Source organism: Silurus aristotelis (genome assembly GCF_946808225.1).
Source record: "Silurus aristotelis genome assembly, chromosome: 21".
Classification (NCBI taxonomy): domain Eukaryota; kingdom Metazoa; phylum Chordata; class Actinopteri; order Siluriformes; family Siluridae; genus Silurus; species Silurus aristotelis.
Genome location: NC_139594.1, coordinates 16,061,942 through 16,080,091, shown reverse-complemented (window position 1 = coordinate 16,080,091; position 18,150 = coordinate 16,061,942). Strand labels below are relative to the sequence as shown.

Sequence of the window (18,150 nt, the reverse complement as noted above, 5' to 3'; positions counted from 1 at the left end):
ATATACGACTGACAGCTGCAGCGACATTAGAATTTTAACCCTTGGTACGCTTGCAGCTCATTTATTTTCTCTAATATACATATAAAATCTATGAATGATAGGGTACGATTTTTACGTAGCTAAATCATGATGACAGACGTCGGATACAGGAAGGTAGGAAGGATAGATTTCGATCATCTGCCTCACTGCTATCTCACCCTCTTAAAATCGCTTGTCGCTAATGTTTAATACATTATATTGGACAAAACTATGTGGACACCTGACCATAAAATTCTAATAACCTCCAGTCTTCTGGGAGGAAGTTCTGCTAGATTTGTGAGATTTGTGGAGATTTTTACAGCTACTGTATTTATAGATTGTCATGCTGGAACAGGTTCGAGTCTCCTAGTTTCAAATGAAGGAAAATGTAATACTACTACATCCAAAAGCATCCTATACAACTGTGTGCCTCCAAATTTGGGTTTGGGGAAGAACCACATATGGCTGGGAAAAGTCAAGTGTCCAAATACTTTTCTCTCTAAAGTGTAGCACATTATTTCTGAGAAGACATTTTTTTATTTATAGCAGCACTTCAGCGTTCACTCAAGCATGAAAAGCTTTACACTGTACGACTTCCATTACTTTTTAGTGTAAACACGCCGTGATTTTATAAGGTATTTGTATACCGTATGTCTGGTTATTGCAGACTAGACCGCCACTTAGCATCTTTTAGCCACTGACGCAGAGCCTAAAGAACAATTTCCTGTTTGAAAGTCTAGCTGAATAGCACACACTTGCGTTCGAACTCTCTGATTATGAGTGGGTAACATTTTATCGAATCTCAGTGTGATTCCTAAATACAATTATGGTTTAATTTTTAATTGAGATAAATGAGAAACTGGAGATAACAGTATGAGTTTGCTTTATTTTGACTTCTATTTGCACAGCTTTTTTGACTTGTTTTTGTGGTTCACAACTGCATTTTATTGAATGCGGCACACAGAACCTGGAAGCAGCAATTAAACACGTAGCTGAACGCCAGTCTTTTCAGAGAACATTCAAACATACAGAGGTGAAAAAAAAAGATCAGAGTCGATGCGTGTGATGGTTTTTCCCCCCACATTGTTTTGTCTATTAATGAATTCAAGTTTTATTTGTCGCATGTTCAGATGTCAGTGACAGTTTGTACAATGAAATTCTTTAATAAGGCTTCCGGAAAACTAGAGCTATATTAAATAATATACATTAAACAGAATTAAAACAAAAATGAAAGAAGAAAAAGGAAAGAAAATTAACAATGAGGCATATGAGGTTTTTTTATTATATATATACACACACACACACACACACACACACACACACACACACACACACACACACACACTCACTGGCCACTTTATTAGGTACACCTTACTAGTACAGGGTTGGACCCCCTTTTGCCTTCAGAACTGCCTTAATCCTTTCGTGGCATAGATTCAACAAGGTACTGTTAACATTCCTTAGAGATTTTGGTCCATATTGACATGATAGCATCACACAGTTGCTGCAGATTTGTCGGCTGCACATCCATGATGCGAATCTCCACCACATCCCAAAGGTGCTCTATTGGATTGAGATCTGGGGACTGTGGAGGCCATTCAATTACAGTGAACTCATTGTCATGTTCAAGAAACCAGTCTGAGATGATTCACGCTTTATGACTTGGCGCGTTATCCTGCTGGAAGTAGCCATCAGAAGATGGGTACACTGTGCTCATAAAGGGATGGACATGGTCAGCAACAATATTTAGGTAGGTTGTGGCGTTGACAACGATGCTCAATTGGTACTAATGGGCCCAAAGTCCTGTTCCTGTTTTTAGCTGTCAGGAGTGGTACCCGGTGTGGTCTTCTGCTGCTTTAGCCCATCTGCCTCAAGGTTCGACGTGTTGTGTGTTCAGAGATGCTCTCGGTTGTAACGAGTGGTTATTTGAGTTACTGATGCCTTTCTATCAGCTCGAACCAGTCTGGCCATTCTCCTCTGACCTCTGGCATCAACAAGGGATTTGCGCCCACAGAACTGCCGCTCACTGGATATTTTCTCTTTTTCGGACCATTCTCTGTAAACCCTAGAGATGGTTGTGCGTGAAAATCCCAGTAGATCAGCAGTTTCTGAAAGACCAGCCTGTCTGGCACCAACAGCCATGCCACGTTCAAAGTCACTTAATTCACCTTTCTTAGTATTTACGTATATGCCATATTAGCATGAGGTATTCTTAAAAAAATAAAGGAAGACGGAGGATAACAAGGAGAATTTATGTTTGATGTGCAAAAAATATGAAAAGTAGTGTGCAACTGAGGTGCAATAGTACAGAGTCCAATTTTATTTAGAGTTCTGAGAATTAAGAATTGTGCCGTCCCAGTATTTTAAACTGATGCAACAGTGCAAATATGTATGAAATGGAACAAAGTCAGTTGGCAGTTGTGCTTTGCAGTGAGACTGTATTACAGTTCGTTGACGATTCTGATAGCCTTCAGGTAAAAACTATTCTTCAGCCTGTTGTTTCTGGAATGAACCAAACAGGCCTCAACAATGATGGAACTGTAATGAATGGACATTCGATGGAGACTCATGCCATCTCAGGGAGTGTTTATCTTCCCAGTCTCGCCACTGGCTAATTTATTTGGGATAAACTTACTTATTGTAGGTGCTAAAGTTGTGCATTCTTTTATAACCTCTTTATCTCTGTAAAGTTGCTCTGAGACAATTTCCATTGTTAAAAGCGCTCTACAAATAGAAATGGTTTGTCATGATCAAACGTTCATGCAGCTACTACAAACAAAAGTCATGCAATGAAGTGAAGATATTTGAGTGCACATTAATACATGGAGCTGGGAGATTTTGGAACTAGGAGTTGGTGAATCTGGGATGTCTGTAGTTCTTTCGAACCCCTTGCCATTAGATATAATGGAGCAGTGGAGTGGTGCACAACAAACGTTTGCTGTAAAAACGTTTTTTAAGAATTGTGATGATGTGAATGCTACACAAAGGGAATTTTGCAGTCATTACCAGTTGGGACATCCTTAACTACTGAATTGCGTTTAAAAAAATCTCCAAAATTGAATAAAGAAATGCACCTTGTGGACATGTGCAATACATTCAAAATTATTGATAATAATATAAATCTGTTAAACATCCAAATCAATCTTTAATAAATCTTTTTTTTTTTTTTTTGCGAACAGCACACCACATTTACCTTTACGTTTACATTCACAGTGTAAACAAGCACTGCTCAGGATTGCAATACTGTTCACGCTGTTTCTCTTGACTGAAATCATCTGCTCTTTCCTACTGAGTAGCAAGAAATCAGATCCGTGCTGTGTGTCTGAACGACAAGAATGTTGTCAAAATGAAGCCTTATTGATGAAAGCTAAACTGTTTTTCCACTTCTTCATAACCGGATTCTGCGTATTTATAAATGCTGCAACTAGTGAGATTATTACATTTAGCTAGCATTCACAGTGTTGCAGTTCGAATCTGAGTGCGGTTGTTCCCGGTGCTGTCTCTTAGCGTTGGTCCACTTTCAAATGTATTATACTATATTATATGTGATCTGTTTGTTGTTGGACTGTGAGACGAGTATGTACTTTGTGGACTGAAAAATAGATGGTAAAATAGGATATATATATATATATATATATATATAATGTATGCTTTTCGAACTGAGCGCTGATAACAAGCTAAATGGTCCCTCTCCTCTTTAGTCCAGAGGACATGGTGTCCATAGACAACATGATTCCATTACAGAATCATAACTCTATTAAATGCAGTGCTGCCTGAGGGCCTGAAGATCACAGGCATCCATAATTGTTTTTCACCCGTGTCCCTTGTGCACAGAGATTTTTTCAGATTTTTTGATGATATTCTGTACTGTAAATGTTCCCTGGTGGTCTAGTGGTTAGGATGCGGCATGCTCACTGCGGCCCGGGTTCAATCTCCGGTCAGGGAACCAACCCCAGCCACTCTTAATGCCGGTCCTAAGTTTGGATAAATGGGGAGGGTTTTGTTAGGAAGGGCATCCAGCGTAAAAACATGTGCCAAATCAAACATGTGGATGATCCGCTGTGGTGACCCCTAATGGAAGAAGCCGAAAGAAAGATATTCTGTACTGTAAATAATGAGATTTTCATCTGTTTGTTAAGGAACATTATTCTGAAATTGATGCACAATTTGTAGACACGGTCTTTCACACATTGATGAAGGCTTGCCAATCATAACTTCTGAGAGCCTTTTTAGGATACACAATTTATACTCAATCATCCTACTGACCAATTGACAATGTTATAGGCAGGCAGGCAGGCAGGCAGGCAGACAGGCAGGCAGGCAGGCAGGCAGGCAGGCAGGCAGGCAGGCAGGCAGGCAGACAGACAGACAGACAGACAGACAGACAGACAGACAGACAGACAGACAGACAGATAGATAGATAGATAGATAGATAGATAGATAGATAGATAGATAGATAGATAGATCTGTAATATGCCTCTGTAACAATCAAAATATATTTAGAACACATACTGGTTGTGATTGGCCTACATGTGGTGTTTCTGCAATTGAAACCATAAGAGGTTTGATTTGAATCTACACAGTTTTTTTTTTTTTTTTGCAGGCGCTCAGCATGCACAGAGACGTTAGCAAGCATCCCAAACAACACCTAAAAAGCCCCATTAATTTTTATAATTGTTAATGAAGCAGCCGACACAGTGGGTATCGTTACGTCTCACAGCGTTCAGGGTTCTCGGTTCTGCCTGCATGAGCTCAGCTTACTGTCTTCTCCACATCTTCTCTATGCATCCATTTGGGTTTCATACGTGTTATTTTGTTTTCCTTCCATTGCTGATAGTGTAAATTGCCCCTCGGTGTGAACGTGTTCGATGGATCAGCATCTCATCTAGGAACCAGGATAAAGCTCTTTCTACAGATGAGTGAATCGGTGAATAATGAGAAAGCAGTTCTTGTTCAGTTCGAACTTTTCCATGATTAAATTGTTTCCAATATTTATAATAGGATTGGAGGAGCCTGATTCAACTACAAATCTCGCAGTCGGATCTTTGCAGAGGTGCTATAAAATTAGGATTGTGCTATTTTGGTTAGATGGGGGTGCCCAAAGTCTGATTTCACATAGAATTACCGTTTTTCTTTCAAGAAGTTCATATGCAGCCTATTCAAATGTGAAAAGGAAGCTTTTAATAAATATTTTGAACTTAAACAGATTTCATTCCCGTTTGTTTTTCAGTGTTGCGCTGTACTTGGAGCCCGCTCGCACACGCAATGCATTTGATTTGCCAAAAAGCAAATTCTGTTTACAGTTGGCCTTTCTGCAGTTATTAATTTTTTATTAATTTTTTTTTTTTTATCTCAGTTTATCAATCCAAAGTTTTTATGTACACTTTTTTCTGTAACGTTTTGTACATTCTGGCTTTAAAATGTTATCAGGAATCATTTTACGATTGTTTTTGCATGTTGCCTTTCATTTCAACCATAGATAGCTACTGTAATTATATTTTTATATAAAAAATATATTTTTTTTTTTATAAATTTACAAAGACTTGATTCTAATTCGATGTATATTGTATTGTATGTATTGTACCGCATTTTTCGGACTATAAGCCGCTACTTTTTTCCCACGTTTTGAACCCCTTGGCTTAAACAACGAAGCGGCTAATTTATGCATTTTTCCTGGGTTTTTCCCGGTTTCACAAACTTCAAGCCAAAAAACTGAACCCCATAACATTAGACCAATTAAATTTCCGAATGGAAACAAAAAACGCACCTCACCTGTGTTCTGATCGGCACGGCAATTTTTAAACGCACGACGATGCCAAAAGATAAACTTCCGAGAGAAATAGTTGTGAAAGGAAGGAGGAAGACCGTGAACAATGACTTTTGCCAACAATGCCGTTGTAACGCGTTAAGTCTGGGTGAAGGGAGAGCTCGCTAACTCCAGTTGCAACAGAAATCATATAAGCACAGACAGGTTTCCAAAACACGTGCTTTTTTATTATTCTTGGCAACAGCGTTACAGCTTAGTCAAAGAAACTTAGAAATGAGCATCAGAAAATAATAATGACATATTCCTCGGTCTTGCACACATGCAGTAATACCGGAAAATGCGGTGACAGGCTATTCCCAAAATGCGGCTCTGCTCTTAAAGGAGCCACAACATATTTCACCTGTTACACCGTGTAACAGTCACTGTTGTTAAAGCGTGTGTAAAGTAGATTAGTTTCGGTGTAGACAGGTGCGGCTTATTTATGTTCAAAATAAAAATATTTGTCAAATTCAGTGGGTGCGGCTTATATATGGGTGCGCTTTATAGTCCGGAAATTACAGTAAGTAAAACATTTTTTCTTATTTACAAAACTGTGGCACAATATTTGTTTAAATACTCCCTAATTCTTCACATATAATTGTATATTGTATTTATTCCACAGAGTAGTTAAGCTCGATTTTTCTCTTTTGATTGTGTGTGTTTAGCATGTCCAGAGAGACGCTACGTAGCAGAAAGAGATCTGACTACAACCTGAACAAAGTCAACGCCCCTATCCTGACCAACACCACACTTAACGTGATCCGTCTGGTGGGTAAGTGGTTGCCCTTTAACGTTTCCTTCATTCGAACGACACGGAACGGAACAGCGACCCCTGTGCGAGCGACCTCGATTTGCCAATCAATTAATAAGCTAATTGCAGAGGTGTGTGCATCAACTCAGCTTCATGTCATTAGATCCATTTTGCATTCGCCTCCTCGTCCCTTTCAGGTTATTCGAGGCATCGATAATTGGTTTAATGCATCAGCTGACGTGGCCGCTCAGACGTCATTAGGTTTTAGCTCGGAATGGATTGAACTTATGACAAAAATGACTTTTTATTCTTTGTTGCGATGTGAGCTCATATTTTTTTTCTCGTCGAGGCTTTTCTTTTCGACTTGCGCTTTGTCGCACATTTTTGTAACCCTGAAATAAATTTGGAGAAAACAGTAATACATTTCTGTAAAAAAAAAAAAAAAAAAAAAAAAGTTTCTGTAATCTGCTGTAGTTTTCTCAGGTAATGTGAATTTTTTTCAAGCGATTCTTTTTCACTTCATCCGCCCTTATTCAATCCTAACCACATTACTATCTTGCATTTCGTATTTATGCGTTATTTATTTATTATTTCCTCCCTAAATGCAATTGCTGTGCCTCAGGGTGCATGGAAAATCAATGTCCAACTCGTAATAAATAATCCACCTTAAACGTTAGATCTCATTATAACTGACTTGTGCAGATTTCTTGGATTCCTAAAATGTGAGCTTGATTGATGTTGGAGTGCATTTATAACCTGATAAAACTTGCATTTCCGATCTCCTATGGAATGGGCAGTTTTCACATCTAGAAAGGCACCATCAGTGCTGAGAGGTACAGTATGTACAGGTTATAGAGCAACACATGATTCCATCCAGATGATGCATATTTCAGAAAGACAAATACTAAACCACATCTATTACGACAGCATGGCATCATGGTGAGCTTTCACCACATTTGGTGTATGATAAAACAAAAAATACGACAAAGAAGACCCAGGACTGTTGAGTGGATAGAATCTTGTATCAAACACAAATAGAACAACATTTTTTTTCCAAAACTCCAGCAACTAGTTTCCTCATTTCCCAGATATATGAAATGAAATATGTAATATATGGACTGCTATTTAAAAAAAAAATAAAATAAAATATCAACATGGCCCTGTACCAACCTTTTGTAAGGCCATCTGATTTAAATTAACTTTATTTCTTCTCTTACAATGGAAAAATGATAAAAAAAACTCATGATTTTAGCAGTTCTTAGTTCATGAATCAGACATGTTTGTTCAAGACATCCCACATCTGCTTGTTCGGATTGAGCTCCGGGGAATTTGGTTGTCGTTTTGAACTCTTTGTCATGTTCCTCGAAAAATTCCTAAAGAAAGTTTGCAGTGCGGCTTCTAACATTATCCTGATGAAAGAGAACACTGTGATTAGGAAATATTCTTGGTGTTGCTGGTCTGCTAGGCACTGTGGGTAGATCATTTCAAAGTGGCATCTAATTGAATGCCAGGACCCAAGGTTACCCCATAAGATTGTCTAGAGCTTCACTACTAGCTTGCCCTCTTCCCATAGTGCATCCTTGGGCGATCTATACAGGCCCATACACATCGTGCTGTGTTTGTTGAGCTGGTATTCCATTTTTTCAGCAATCTATGCTACTTCAGCTCTTCTAGGATTGGACCAGATGGGTTTGCCTTTGCTCCCCAGTAAGCCTTGGCCTTTTATGGTCTTCTCACTGTCGAGAAAATAACTTTAATCAACCTTATCTAGCATGTGTTATAATCAAACTAACATTAATCCAACAGAAATTAACCTAACAATCAAATGTAGAACTTATTAGATACAATAGAAGTAGTTTGATGAAACCTATTTAACCTGTATGTTAATCAAGCCTTCATTTACACCGAATATAAGTAAAATAAATAATAAGGTATTTACATGTGTGAGAGTAGGATAGAGTCTGACTGATGTTATAAGTGTGTGGAATACACAAAAAGGACAGAAAACGACCTTGAGGGTGTTTAAGCATTTTTATTGGGATAACAAGGCGGGTGGGCTACTGCAGCTGCAGGAGACATGAAGGAGTAGCTTGGCCTAAGGCCGGGTGAAGGCACAGGAGCACGGTGGCTTGGCAGAGCAATGGGAGACGTAGGGGAATAATCAGTGGGAGACCAGTGTGAGGGATAGGGAGAAAATGGTGGGGGACAGGAGCCTTCACTGCAGTTGTCATCATAAGCTCGGGGCTGTCGATTGCGAGTAGCAGAGAGATCAGGAGAGGTCTGTGTGCCCATGTCGCGCATAGAGGTGCTCTGCACTATGCGAGGAGGCAGATAGGGATTCGCTGGAACAGTTAGGCCAGAGAGTTCAAGAAAATGAGCAAGCTCAGCAGCAAGTGAGGAGAGCTGGAACTGGCGGTATTGTCTGCGAAGAAGACCCATCGGAGACATTCCAGAACGTTTGCGTGGTGGAGCTGAGCAAAAGAGACCAACAGAGATAAGATGTTAAACAGGGTAAAATCAACACATATTCAAGAGAAGATTCTAAACACTATGTAACAATCAGTTCAGAATGCACAATTAAAATAGAACCTGGGCACTTGCAACTATCAAATTAAAGTAATATAATCAAGCTCATGTATACAGGCAATCTAATACACTGATATAACTCAATTCAATAAAAGTAGAATAGCAAACAGCATTGTAAAAAAAGAATAAAGCAGAACACTTATCCATTGCAGATGCAGGAAGACAAAATAGGCCGCAAAAATGGTTGTTCACACTTGAAAGACTGAAGCAACGTATGGTTGGATCCAGAGAAAATAAGGGCTTTATACACACTCATATGTTTTTTTTATATAAAATTATAAGGCCGAAAATAAGGGGAATTGGAAAAACAGGAACTCCAAATATGGTGTTGGTTGGAGGAATGAACACCAAGGCCAAAGATAAGGGGAATTGAAAAAAAGAGGGCAAGATCGGAAAATAAGAGGAATTACTCAAGGTGAAGAAATAAAAAAAAAATATATAAAGATACTGTGGCTACAGGGTATAAATACGAGCGTGAAACAGACAGTAGGTGTACTTCCTCACTTTGGCGTGCTCTATCATTTTTGATGTGCTGTTCATTTTGATGTGAGGTACCCACCTTCTATTGAGCTCATTGGAATGTGCATGGAATAAAGAAGTTTTGCTTTTACTCATCCGAGACTGAGGATCCTTCATTGGCAGTTTGTGTCTATTATATTTAAGATTTTCTAGAATTGGCTGAGCATTATTGGGAATCCTCTGAGTAAAGAATCCACCCTCGATGTGTCGCCTCAGAGACGGGCTCTGAGTTCCGACATCACATGTAGATATTAACCACGGCACACTGAAATCACCTTACAAGATAGTCTGCTTTGGAGATTCTCCTATTCCATTCCACATTTAGTCACCCCCTCTTGCTGTTATAATAACCTCCAATCTTCTGGGAAGATGTTCCACTAGATTTTGGAGTGTGCTAGTACAGATTTGTGCTCATTCAGCCACAAGGAGGTGAGGTGAGGAGGCCGGGGGCGCAGTCAGCAGTTCCAATTCATTCCAAAGTGTTCAACAAGGTTGAATTTAGAGCTCTGTAGCATCACATTTTCCACTCCAACACATGTAAAGTATATCTTCATGGCGCTTACATTGTTGCACCGGGGCTTTTTCAAAAAATGTTTATGCTGGAGCAGGTTTGAGTCTCTTAGTTCAAGTGAATGGAACATTTCATGCTCCTGCATCCAAAAGACACAAGTATACAATTAATATGATTATGTCAGGTGTCCCAATACTTTTGTCTCAATTGTGTAGCTGTATGTTGAAGCACTTAATCATTTATTGAACTGGTTACTATTATTGTAGATAATTGATGAATTATTATTACAGTTTCCACCTTTCTTTACCAGACTCTGGCACTGAAAGTTGTGTTGTTGTCTTTGGCAGGCAAATACATGCAGATGATGAACATTTTAAAACCCATCGCCTTCGACGTCATCCACTGCGTGTCACAGCTGTTCGACTACTATCTGTACGCGGTGTACACCTTCTTCGGCCGGAACGACATGGTATGACCGGTTAAACCTTCTTTATGCTAAGTATCATTGTTCTGCTCTGATTATTATTCAGTGTTTATGTTAAAGTCAAACTCCTTTTTTTTTCCATGGAACTGAAACTGCGTGTTTATGAATCTGCCACACCAGTCGACACGTTCCCGTGGGTGCATTCCCGAACATAATTAACTCTTAGGCTCTATTATTATCAGAGCGAGCTACGCGTCATGTGCCATAGTAGGAAGATTGGAGGTGCGAGTGTCTGCACATGTGGGAAATGTTTCCCTTATATTCATTCATTTTGACATTACTGTTCAAAGAGATTCATTTCTACATGATTCCTGCTCACAAATTTTACTGTTTATTTAGTATAATTCATCGAAAAATTGCTTTTTTTTTTTTTTTTTTTTTTCTTATTTAAATGACAGACTTTTCTGCGGAGCTCCATTTTCTTTGTCCAAAATGGTTGAGTAAATTGGCATTAAAGAAAACAAAAACATCCTGAAGTGCAGGAAATGTTTATACTAAAATGTTTGTGATAGTATATTTGCTAATCTAAAGAAGTCCTAAGAGGCCACGCATTATAATATTTATTTTCTATTGATATTTCTCGTTATCACGGCATCATTTAGTCATGATCTCGGCATAACAAAACCCGCCGTCCCGATTGGATCTGGTTACTATCCGTGATGCCGCCTTTAGAACCTTAATTATGCTGAATGCACGGAAAAATTAAGTCGAGAAACAAGAAAGTTAGGATTTCTGTACTAATCTCTTATTAAGGGCTGTTTTGTTGTTAGCAGGTTTGTGACCGGCATTCCGGAGGGCATTGCAAGCGCCGTTAAATAGTCAAATAAATTCAAATTCTGTGTTTTGCTTTTCAGTTAAAAGAGTAATAATGTAAATAGAGATGGTCCCCGAGTTACGATGGTCAACTTACGATTTTTCGATCTTATTATGACGATATGACAAAAATGCATTTTACATATCTGGCAAAAGAAGCAGCATATGCTCTGCCTTCCACTTGAGAATCGGTGCTCAACTGTGCGTCCACTGCCACATGCATTTATAGTGTATAGTTTATACAGTACGCTACGTTGAATTCGTCTGTTTTAGTCAATTATGTACTGTAATTTGTTCAGTTATTAACATTACAGTATACTACCCCATAGCGATCACCATTCTTTAAGGCTCCTTGGTATGTATATATATTTTCAAGTTATGATCGTGTCATCAGAACGCATCTCCATCGTAAGTCACAGTAGAATAACATTGGAATAAAGGAATACAATGGGATTTAGTATAAAGTAAAATACAATTTTAAAATTTGAGATAAAAAATAGAAATCTTGGGCATGTACATACAGTATATCACAAAAGTGAGTACACCCCTCACGTTTCTGCCACTATTGTAGTATATCTTCACTGTGACAATACTATAGAAATGAAAAGTAGTAAATGTGCAACTTGTATAGTAGTACTGATTTAAAGTGAGGACACCTTAAGTGATAACAGCTGTACGTCATGTAACCAGGCAAAGCCACACGTTTTATACATCCTGTTCATGATTTTGTGTTGTTTGATAGGACTATATAGATTTGTGTATCTTGTATTAGAGCAGTTTAAATTTGGCATAAACCGTAAGCATGCCGTGGTGCTTAACACCAATGTTTGAGATCTACAAGATTAAACAATCATCTTAAATGCTGATTGTTTAATCTGTATAAAGCAGATTGTATGGCTGAGGAGTTTAGACATTGAAGGATTAAAGCCCCGCTGCATCAGTTGCATCAATGACCTCCCATTGGCACCAGGTGGAACCGAAGTGTTTGTTGTGTAACTATCAGCACATAGTGGGAAAAAAATTCATTTGCCAGTGAGGAGCATGACTGCAGCATATTTAACATGCATCTGAGACTAATTTTCTCTCTTACACACACACTCCTGCTGTGACGCATAACTGATTTTAAATACAGAGAACTTTCCGAGAGTGAGCTTCTGTAATACTCATACAGCCCCACAACGCCGGCTGCGCCGCACAACAACGCAACGAGCTCAGCACTGAAGAGTGCATGTTTAAAGTTAATAACTTGCCCCTAAGGCACTGAGTGGAGGGAACAGGGAAGAGAAAGATATAGAGGAACACTGACACGCTGGAGAAAATGAATCACCTCTAGGGCAATGAAGGGTCTTGCAGTCAGGCAGAATGCCAGGCTGAGCGTAGTCGGTCCAAAACTACTGCTAAAGCAGCTGTCTGGGTAAAGAATGGCTCTTTTTCAGATTTGTTTAAGCGTTAAGATAAGGCTGTGCTTTAATTGAGCACTAGAATATAGCGCTCTCTGTGCAGCACGCAGTGTAAAAACAAACGGCACGTGGCGTCAGTGATTCGCCTCTAGAGGCCGCTCTCGTAATGACCGGAAACCTTCTCAGCCGCTCCAGCAGCGGACGAGAGCCGGAAAAACTATCGGTATGGATCTTTTGCCGATACAATAGTTCCAGCAATCAACTATTGGTGACGATTATTCGGCAAAACCAATAAATTGGTCGACCTCTTTAAATTTTCATGAAAATTTTCATGACGATACCTCTGTGCACAAAGCAGTGGAAGTGGAAGGTGCTATAGGTCAGGTGCTATAGAGCTCTGACCTCAACACCTTCTGGATGAACCTTTATGGCTCAACATTACTTTCAAATTGCTTTTGCTTTTTAGAATTTTTCAATCTTTTTTTATTCAATCTTTTTTTTCCTTTAAGCATGCTCCGTCTCCATCCACACCCAGCTCAGGCAGCCGTCTAGCCGCTCCAAGACAGGGCTGCTGGGTAAGAGTGCAGTGTGCCTCTCCTGTTAGTGTCTCCACCTTAAATCAAACACACTACCTGGTGTGGATATGTATGATTTCATTCTTTCTTTCTTTATTGGTTTGTTGAAATTTTTGTTATTATTTGAACCATTTATTTAATGTTTTATTTGTTTTATATGTTACCGACTTGGTAAGACCGTATTTATTCATTGATTAATTTACATTTACGGTATTTGGCAAACGCCCTTATCCAGAGTGACTTACATTTATCTCGTTCATACAACTGAGCCGCTATGGAGGTAAGGGCCTTGCTCAGGGGCCCAGCAGTGGCAGCTTGGTGTGGCTAGGATTTAAACTCATGACCTTCAGAGCCAAACTCCAATGCCTTAATCACTAAGCTAGCATCTCCCCACATTGTGCATTATTACTGTGTTTAGGTTTTGCCCTCACACACAAACCTTAATGATGAACTGGATCCAGGGATCTGCTGTTAAAAGCACTTTGTGTCATAATGCAGTTTTGTGGGAAAAAAATCATAGTAATATACATTTTTAATCAATAGTTTTATCCTCAATGATGAAGCCAGAGGCAGCAGCTGATCATGAGTGATTTATTCATGGAACGTGAGCAGTCCTGGGATTCAGAGCCTTCAGAAGTGATGTATACTAGCAGAAAGCCTTTGCACAGAGAAGTCCTTACTAGTATATTTGTTTATTACATTTATTAATTAAATCCGCGTTTCCTATTTAATCCCACGTTTTTGCCGTTTATTTCAACTTGTTAAATGACAGCTATTACAGGCTTTAAGGCAGTCATAGCCTCAGCGTTTGCTCAAGTGTTGCGCAGATGATCCGTCCGCTAGTATAAACCCGTGAGAAGCGAGAACGTTTTAGCAGCCAAAGATGATAGTTAAGTGAGATTTATGTCCCAATTTGTTTTGTCTGTCCTCTTTAAAGAGCGCTAATGTCTTCGGTCTGAGCAGTGAACACACAATTGAAAAGAATGGCTAGTCTGTAATGCAGAAACATTTCCATTTGGCAGGCAAGAGCAATAAATCGCCTTTTGATCCCGTCTGCGTGTTTTTTTTTTTTTTTTTTTTTTTTTTTTTTTTTTTGTTCTCTGTGTTATGAAGATTTTTTTTCTAACACCATGGTTTCGTGTGGCTCTTGTGAATTTCCAAATTTCCAGTTTTCCCCTTTCGATGTGCCTAATAATGGGTGTGATGTTTGCAATCAGGCTGTGGTCAGTTTTGGTTTGGCAGATCGTAACTTATACAGAAATACCAATAATAGTAATAATAATGCAAATGTTTATTTAGGATTAGAATTAATAAATATATAATACATGGTATTATTAGAATGGATAGATGGATGGATGGATGGATAGATAAGGAAAGTGGTAGCTCAGTGGATAATGTGTTGGACTACTGCTCTGGGGTTTGAATTCACAACCTTCCGTGAAGAGTCCCAGAGCCCACAAGCTACCAATTTATAGGCTCAGCTTTGAATATGAAAATCTGCTAAATGCTGTAAAGATGGATGGATGGATGGATGGATGATTTACACATCCACACACACTGTCCATGAGCTGTTTGAAATGGTTTAAATGATTAGTCATGAGAAAGATCTCATCAGATCTACGTGTCCTTTTTTCGCCACGTGGGTGGGCTTTGGCGCTCTAATTGTCCTAATTGCGTTCGAAGGAAAGCGCGAAGGGCTTTCCACCGTGCGTGCGCGCTGTCGAAAAGTAACGAGTAAGCGTCCGCGTCTCTAACTGTGTGCGTGTTGTTCTTGTCTCTTTGCTGCAGTATGAATCATCCGGACTCGGGCTGATTAGCAGTAGACTGAGGACGACACTCAACCGCATCCAAGAGAGTCTCATAGACATGGTAAAAAAAGAAAAAAAAAGCACACAAATTCCTAAAAATGTGCCTCCATTTTTCTGTCTATTCATTTCTCATCCAACCCTGGCATTCTACCTATTTGTGCCAGTAACCTGTCTGTTGTGATCCATCTTGTTTTTCCTCACTTCCATTTCTTTGTCTGAGTCTTGCCTTTCCTTCCTCTCTGGCTCGCTCTGCCTCGCTATCCATTTCATAAATACATATATAACGTCCCGGCTGTGAAACTGAGTGGAAATGGTAGTGTGCATTAAGCCCAGTCCTCCATAATCCATCATCATTCTCTATCATCTCATGACCCTTTAGCTGTCAGCCAGCAGATCCAGGTGAGTTAATCACCCCTCATGCACACTTAAATAGACCTGCTCTTTTTTGTTTTTAATCAATGTCCTGTGCTTTCCATCGTGGCCCCCATTAGGGCTCTCTGGGAGCAATGACCTGTCACCTTTAATACAGCACACACACACACACAGAGAAAGCTAACCTTCTCTACTGCTGCACAGCCCGTGTGTGTATAGGATTTGCCGTCGTCTACCTCACACACACTCCACTCCTCACCCTGATTGGGGTTGAGTTCCATCGCAACACTGGGAATTTAAGGTGAACCTTCAGCTTGTTTGATGTTCTTTGAAGATGAAGCTCCGAGACTTGGGTTTTACAGTATTAGCCACTTTTTTTTTTTTCATCATTAGACTGGGTCATGTGGTGCTAAAGGATGGCGGCGATCGCTATAGGTTTCAAACCATCACTTATAACCATCACAATAATCCTGAAATAAATATGAATCAAAAATGTATCTTGGTAGTTCATAGCCCTTGTTTAATTTCATTCATAATAACTGAAAAACCACAAATAGTAATGATTATTAAATTGATGATTATTGCTTTGAGAATGTTGATGAAGAAGTATAGAGAAGGTCAGGAGTTGCACTGTGTGTTTGTGGATTTAGAGAAAGCGTACGACAGGGTGCCGAGAGAGGAGTTGTGGTATTGTGTGAGGCAGTCAGGTGTGTCAGAAAAGTATGTGAGAGTGGTGCAGGACATGTATGAGGACAGTGTGACTGCAGTGAAGTGTGCAATAGGAACAACAGACTGATTCAAGTTGACGGTTAGACTGCATCAAGGATCGGCTCTGAGCCCTTTCCTGTCTGCAGTGGTGATAGACAGGTTGATGGACGATGTCAGACAGGAGTCTCCATGGACCATGATGTTTGCGGATGACATTGTTATTTGGGGTGAGAGTAGGAAGCAGGTGGAGGAGATCCTGTAGAGGTGGAGATATGCGCTGGAGAGAAGGGGAATGAAAGTCAGTAGGAGTAAGACAGAGTACATGTGTGTGAATGAGAGGGAGGGCAGTGGAGTGGTGCAGTTGCAGAACGAAGAGGTGGAGAAAGTGGAGGAGTTCAGGTACCTGGGCTCAACAGTGCAATGTAATGGAGAGTGTGTTAGAGAAGTAAAGAAAAGAGTGCAGGCAGGGTGGAGTGGGTGGAGAAGAGTGATAGCAGGAGTGATTTGTGATAGAAGAGTATCTGCAAGAGTGAAAGGGAAAGTTTATAGGACTGTGGTAAGACCTGCGATGTTGTATGCATTAATGACAGTGGCATTGAGCAAAAGACAGGAGGTGGAGCTGGAGGTAGCAGAGCTGAAGATGAAGAAAAGCAGCAAAAACTTTAATTAACAATTGCATTTGTTCTGGAATTAAAATGTTTTCATGGAAAAACCTTCTTTCCCTCTTCTTAGCTTGCAGGTTTGTCTAATGCTTTACAATACAGGCCAATCTCTGTGAATTAACAATTATTTTTTTACTCATTTTAAATGCATCGTTTTACAGAAGAGTGTGTTAGTTTAAATTTTTTTGTCATGCCTCTTGAATGCCTTTTTAATTTGCAATGACTTTTATTTGAGTACTAAAAAAGACATGCAATTCAGTTTTGCTTTGCTTTTTCATTTTACGCTTTATTTTGTTTAATTTCTTTGGTAAAAATCGATTATCATAGTTTTTTTAATGCATATGTTTAGGGCGGTTTATTTTTTATGCAGTGAAAGAGCTCTTGTGTTCCCGCAGGCTTATTCCGGTTGTAAATAAAGAATTTAATTTGAGAAGTGGGTGTAAGTTTAAGCACCACTAGTGAAATCGACACAAAGTGAGAAGTTTGCTGAAGTTTACAGCCTAGGAATCATCGAGGATCCATGACTAAGCCAGAAGCTTAAGGTGACCAGCTTGACATATTGGATTTGTTTCGGCAGAAGCGTTGAAAGTTGGAAGGCTTTCAACTGTAGGTTTTTATGGTTTCCACCTTATAAAACATGCTGCCACAGCAACTCGCCATAAACAGTGAAGTCATTCTTGCAGAGGGTTCTCCTCACCGCCTAGTCGTGTGTGGGAGTGTCTATGTTTATAGTGACTCGGATTGAGTTCCACTGCACTGCCCACACTGGTTTCCTTATTTCCACTAATGACCAGCCAGATAGCTTCTCATACTCTGCCTTTTTTTTTTATAATGTTCTCTTGCGTTTAGACGTTTGCATGAATTCTACAGAATTGCTCCAATTCAAAGCTCGATACAGAAACATGTCTAACCTTAAAAAGCATGTTCAAAAGGCAAAGAAATGACATTTCTACTAATTAATGCAGTGTGGTAGACAGAATCCTCACTTTAATCCCTGTTCTGTGGTTACTGAAGACTAATAGATGAATAATGTAGCATGTTAGGCTTCAAGGATGCTTCTTTATTACCATAAGTTACCAAAGTGATACAATTGTGTGTTGTGAGATTCAATGCATGATGGATATCAAAAATCAGTCT

General features: G+C 39.5%; 1 protein-coding gene across 5 annotated transcripts in view; it reads left to right on the top strand.

The window, feature by feature from the left end:
- Nucleotides 1-18,150, top strand: part of vps50 (VPS50 subunit of EARP/GARPII complex) — a 207,510-nt gene that overhangs the window by 121,066 nt on the left and 68,294 nt on the right. For 3 of the 5 annotated variants that reach the window (XM_083523569.1, XM_083523570.1, XM_083523571.1), the window contains exons 20-22: nt 6,490-6,596; nt 10,539-10,660; nt 15,252-15,332. In XM_083523569.1, coding sequence (XP_083379695.1) covers nt 6,490-6,596; nt 10,539-10,660; nt 15,252-15,332 — 310 coding nt within the window. Of the gene's footprint in view, nt 1-6,489; nt 6,597-10,538; nt 10,661-13,397; nt 13,464-15,251; nt 15,333-18,150 lie in introns of all 5 variants that reach the window. The other 2 variants (XM_083523567.1, XM_083523568.1) reach the window with 1 other exon arrangement.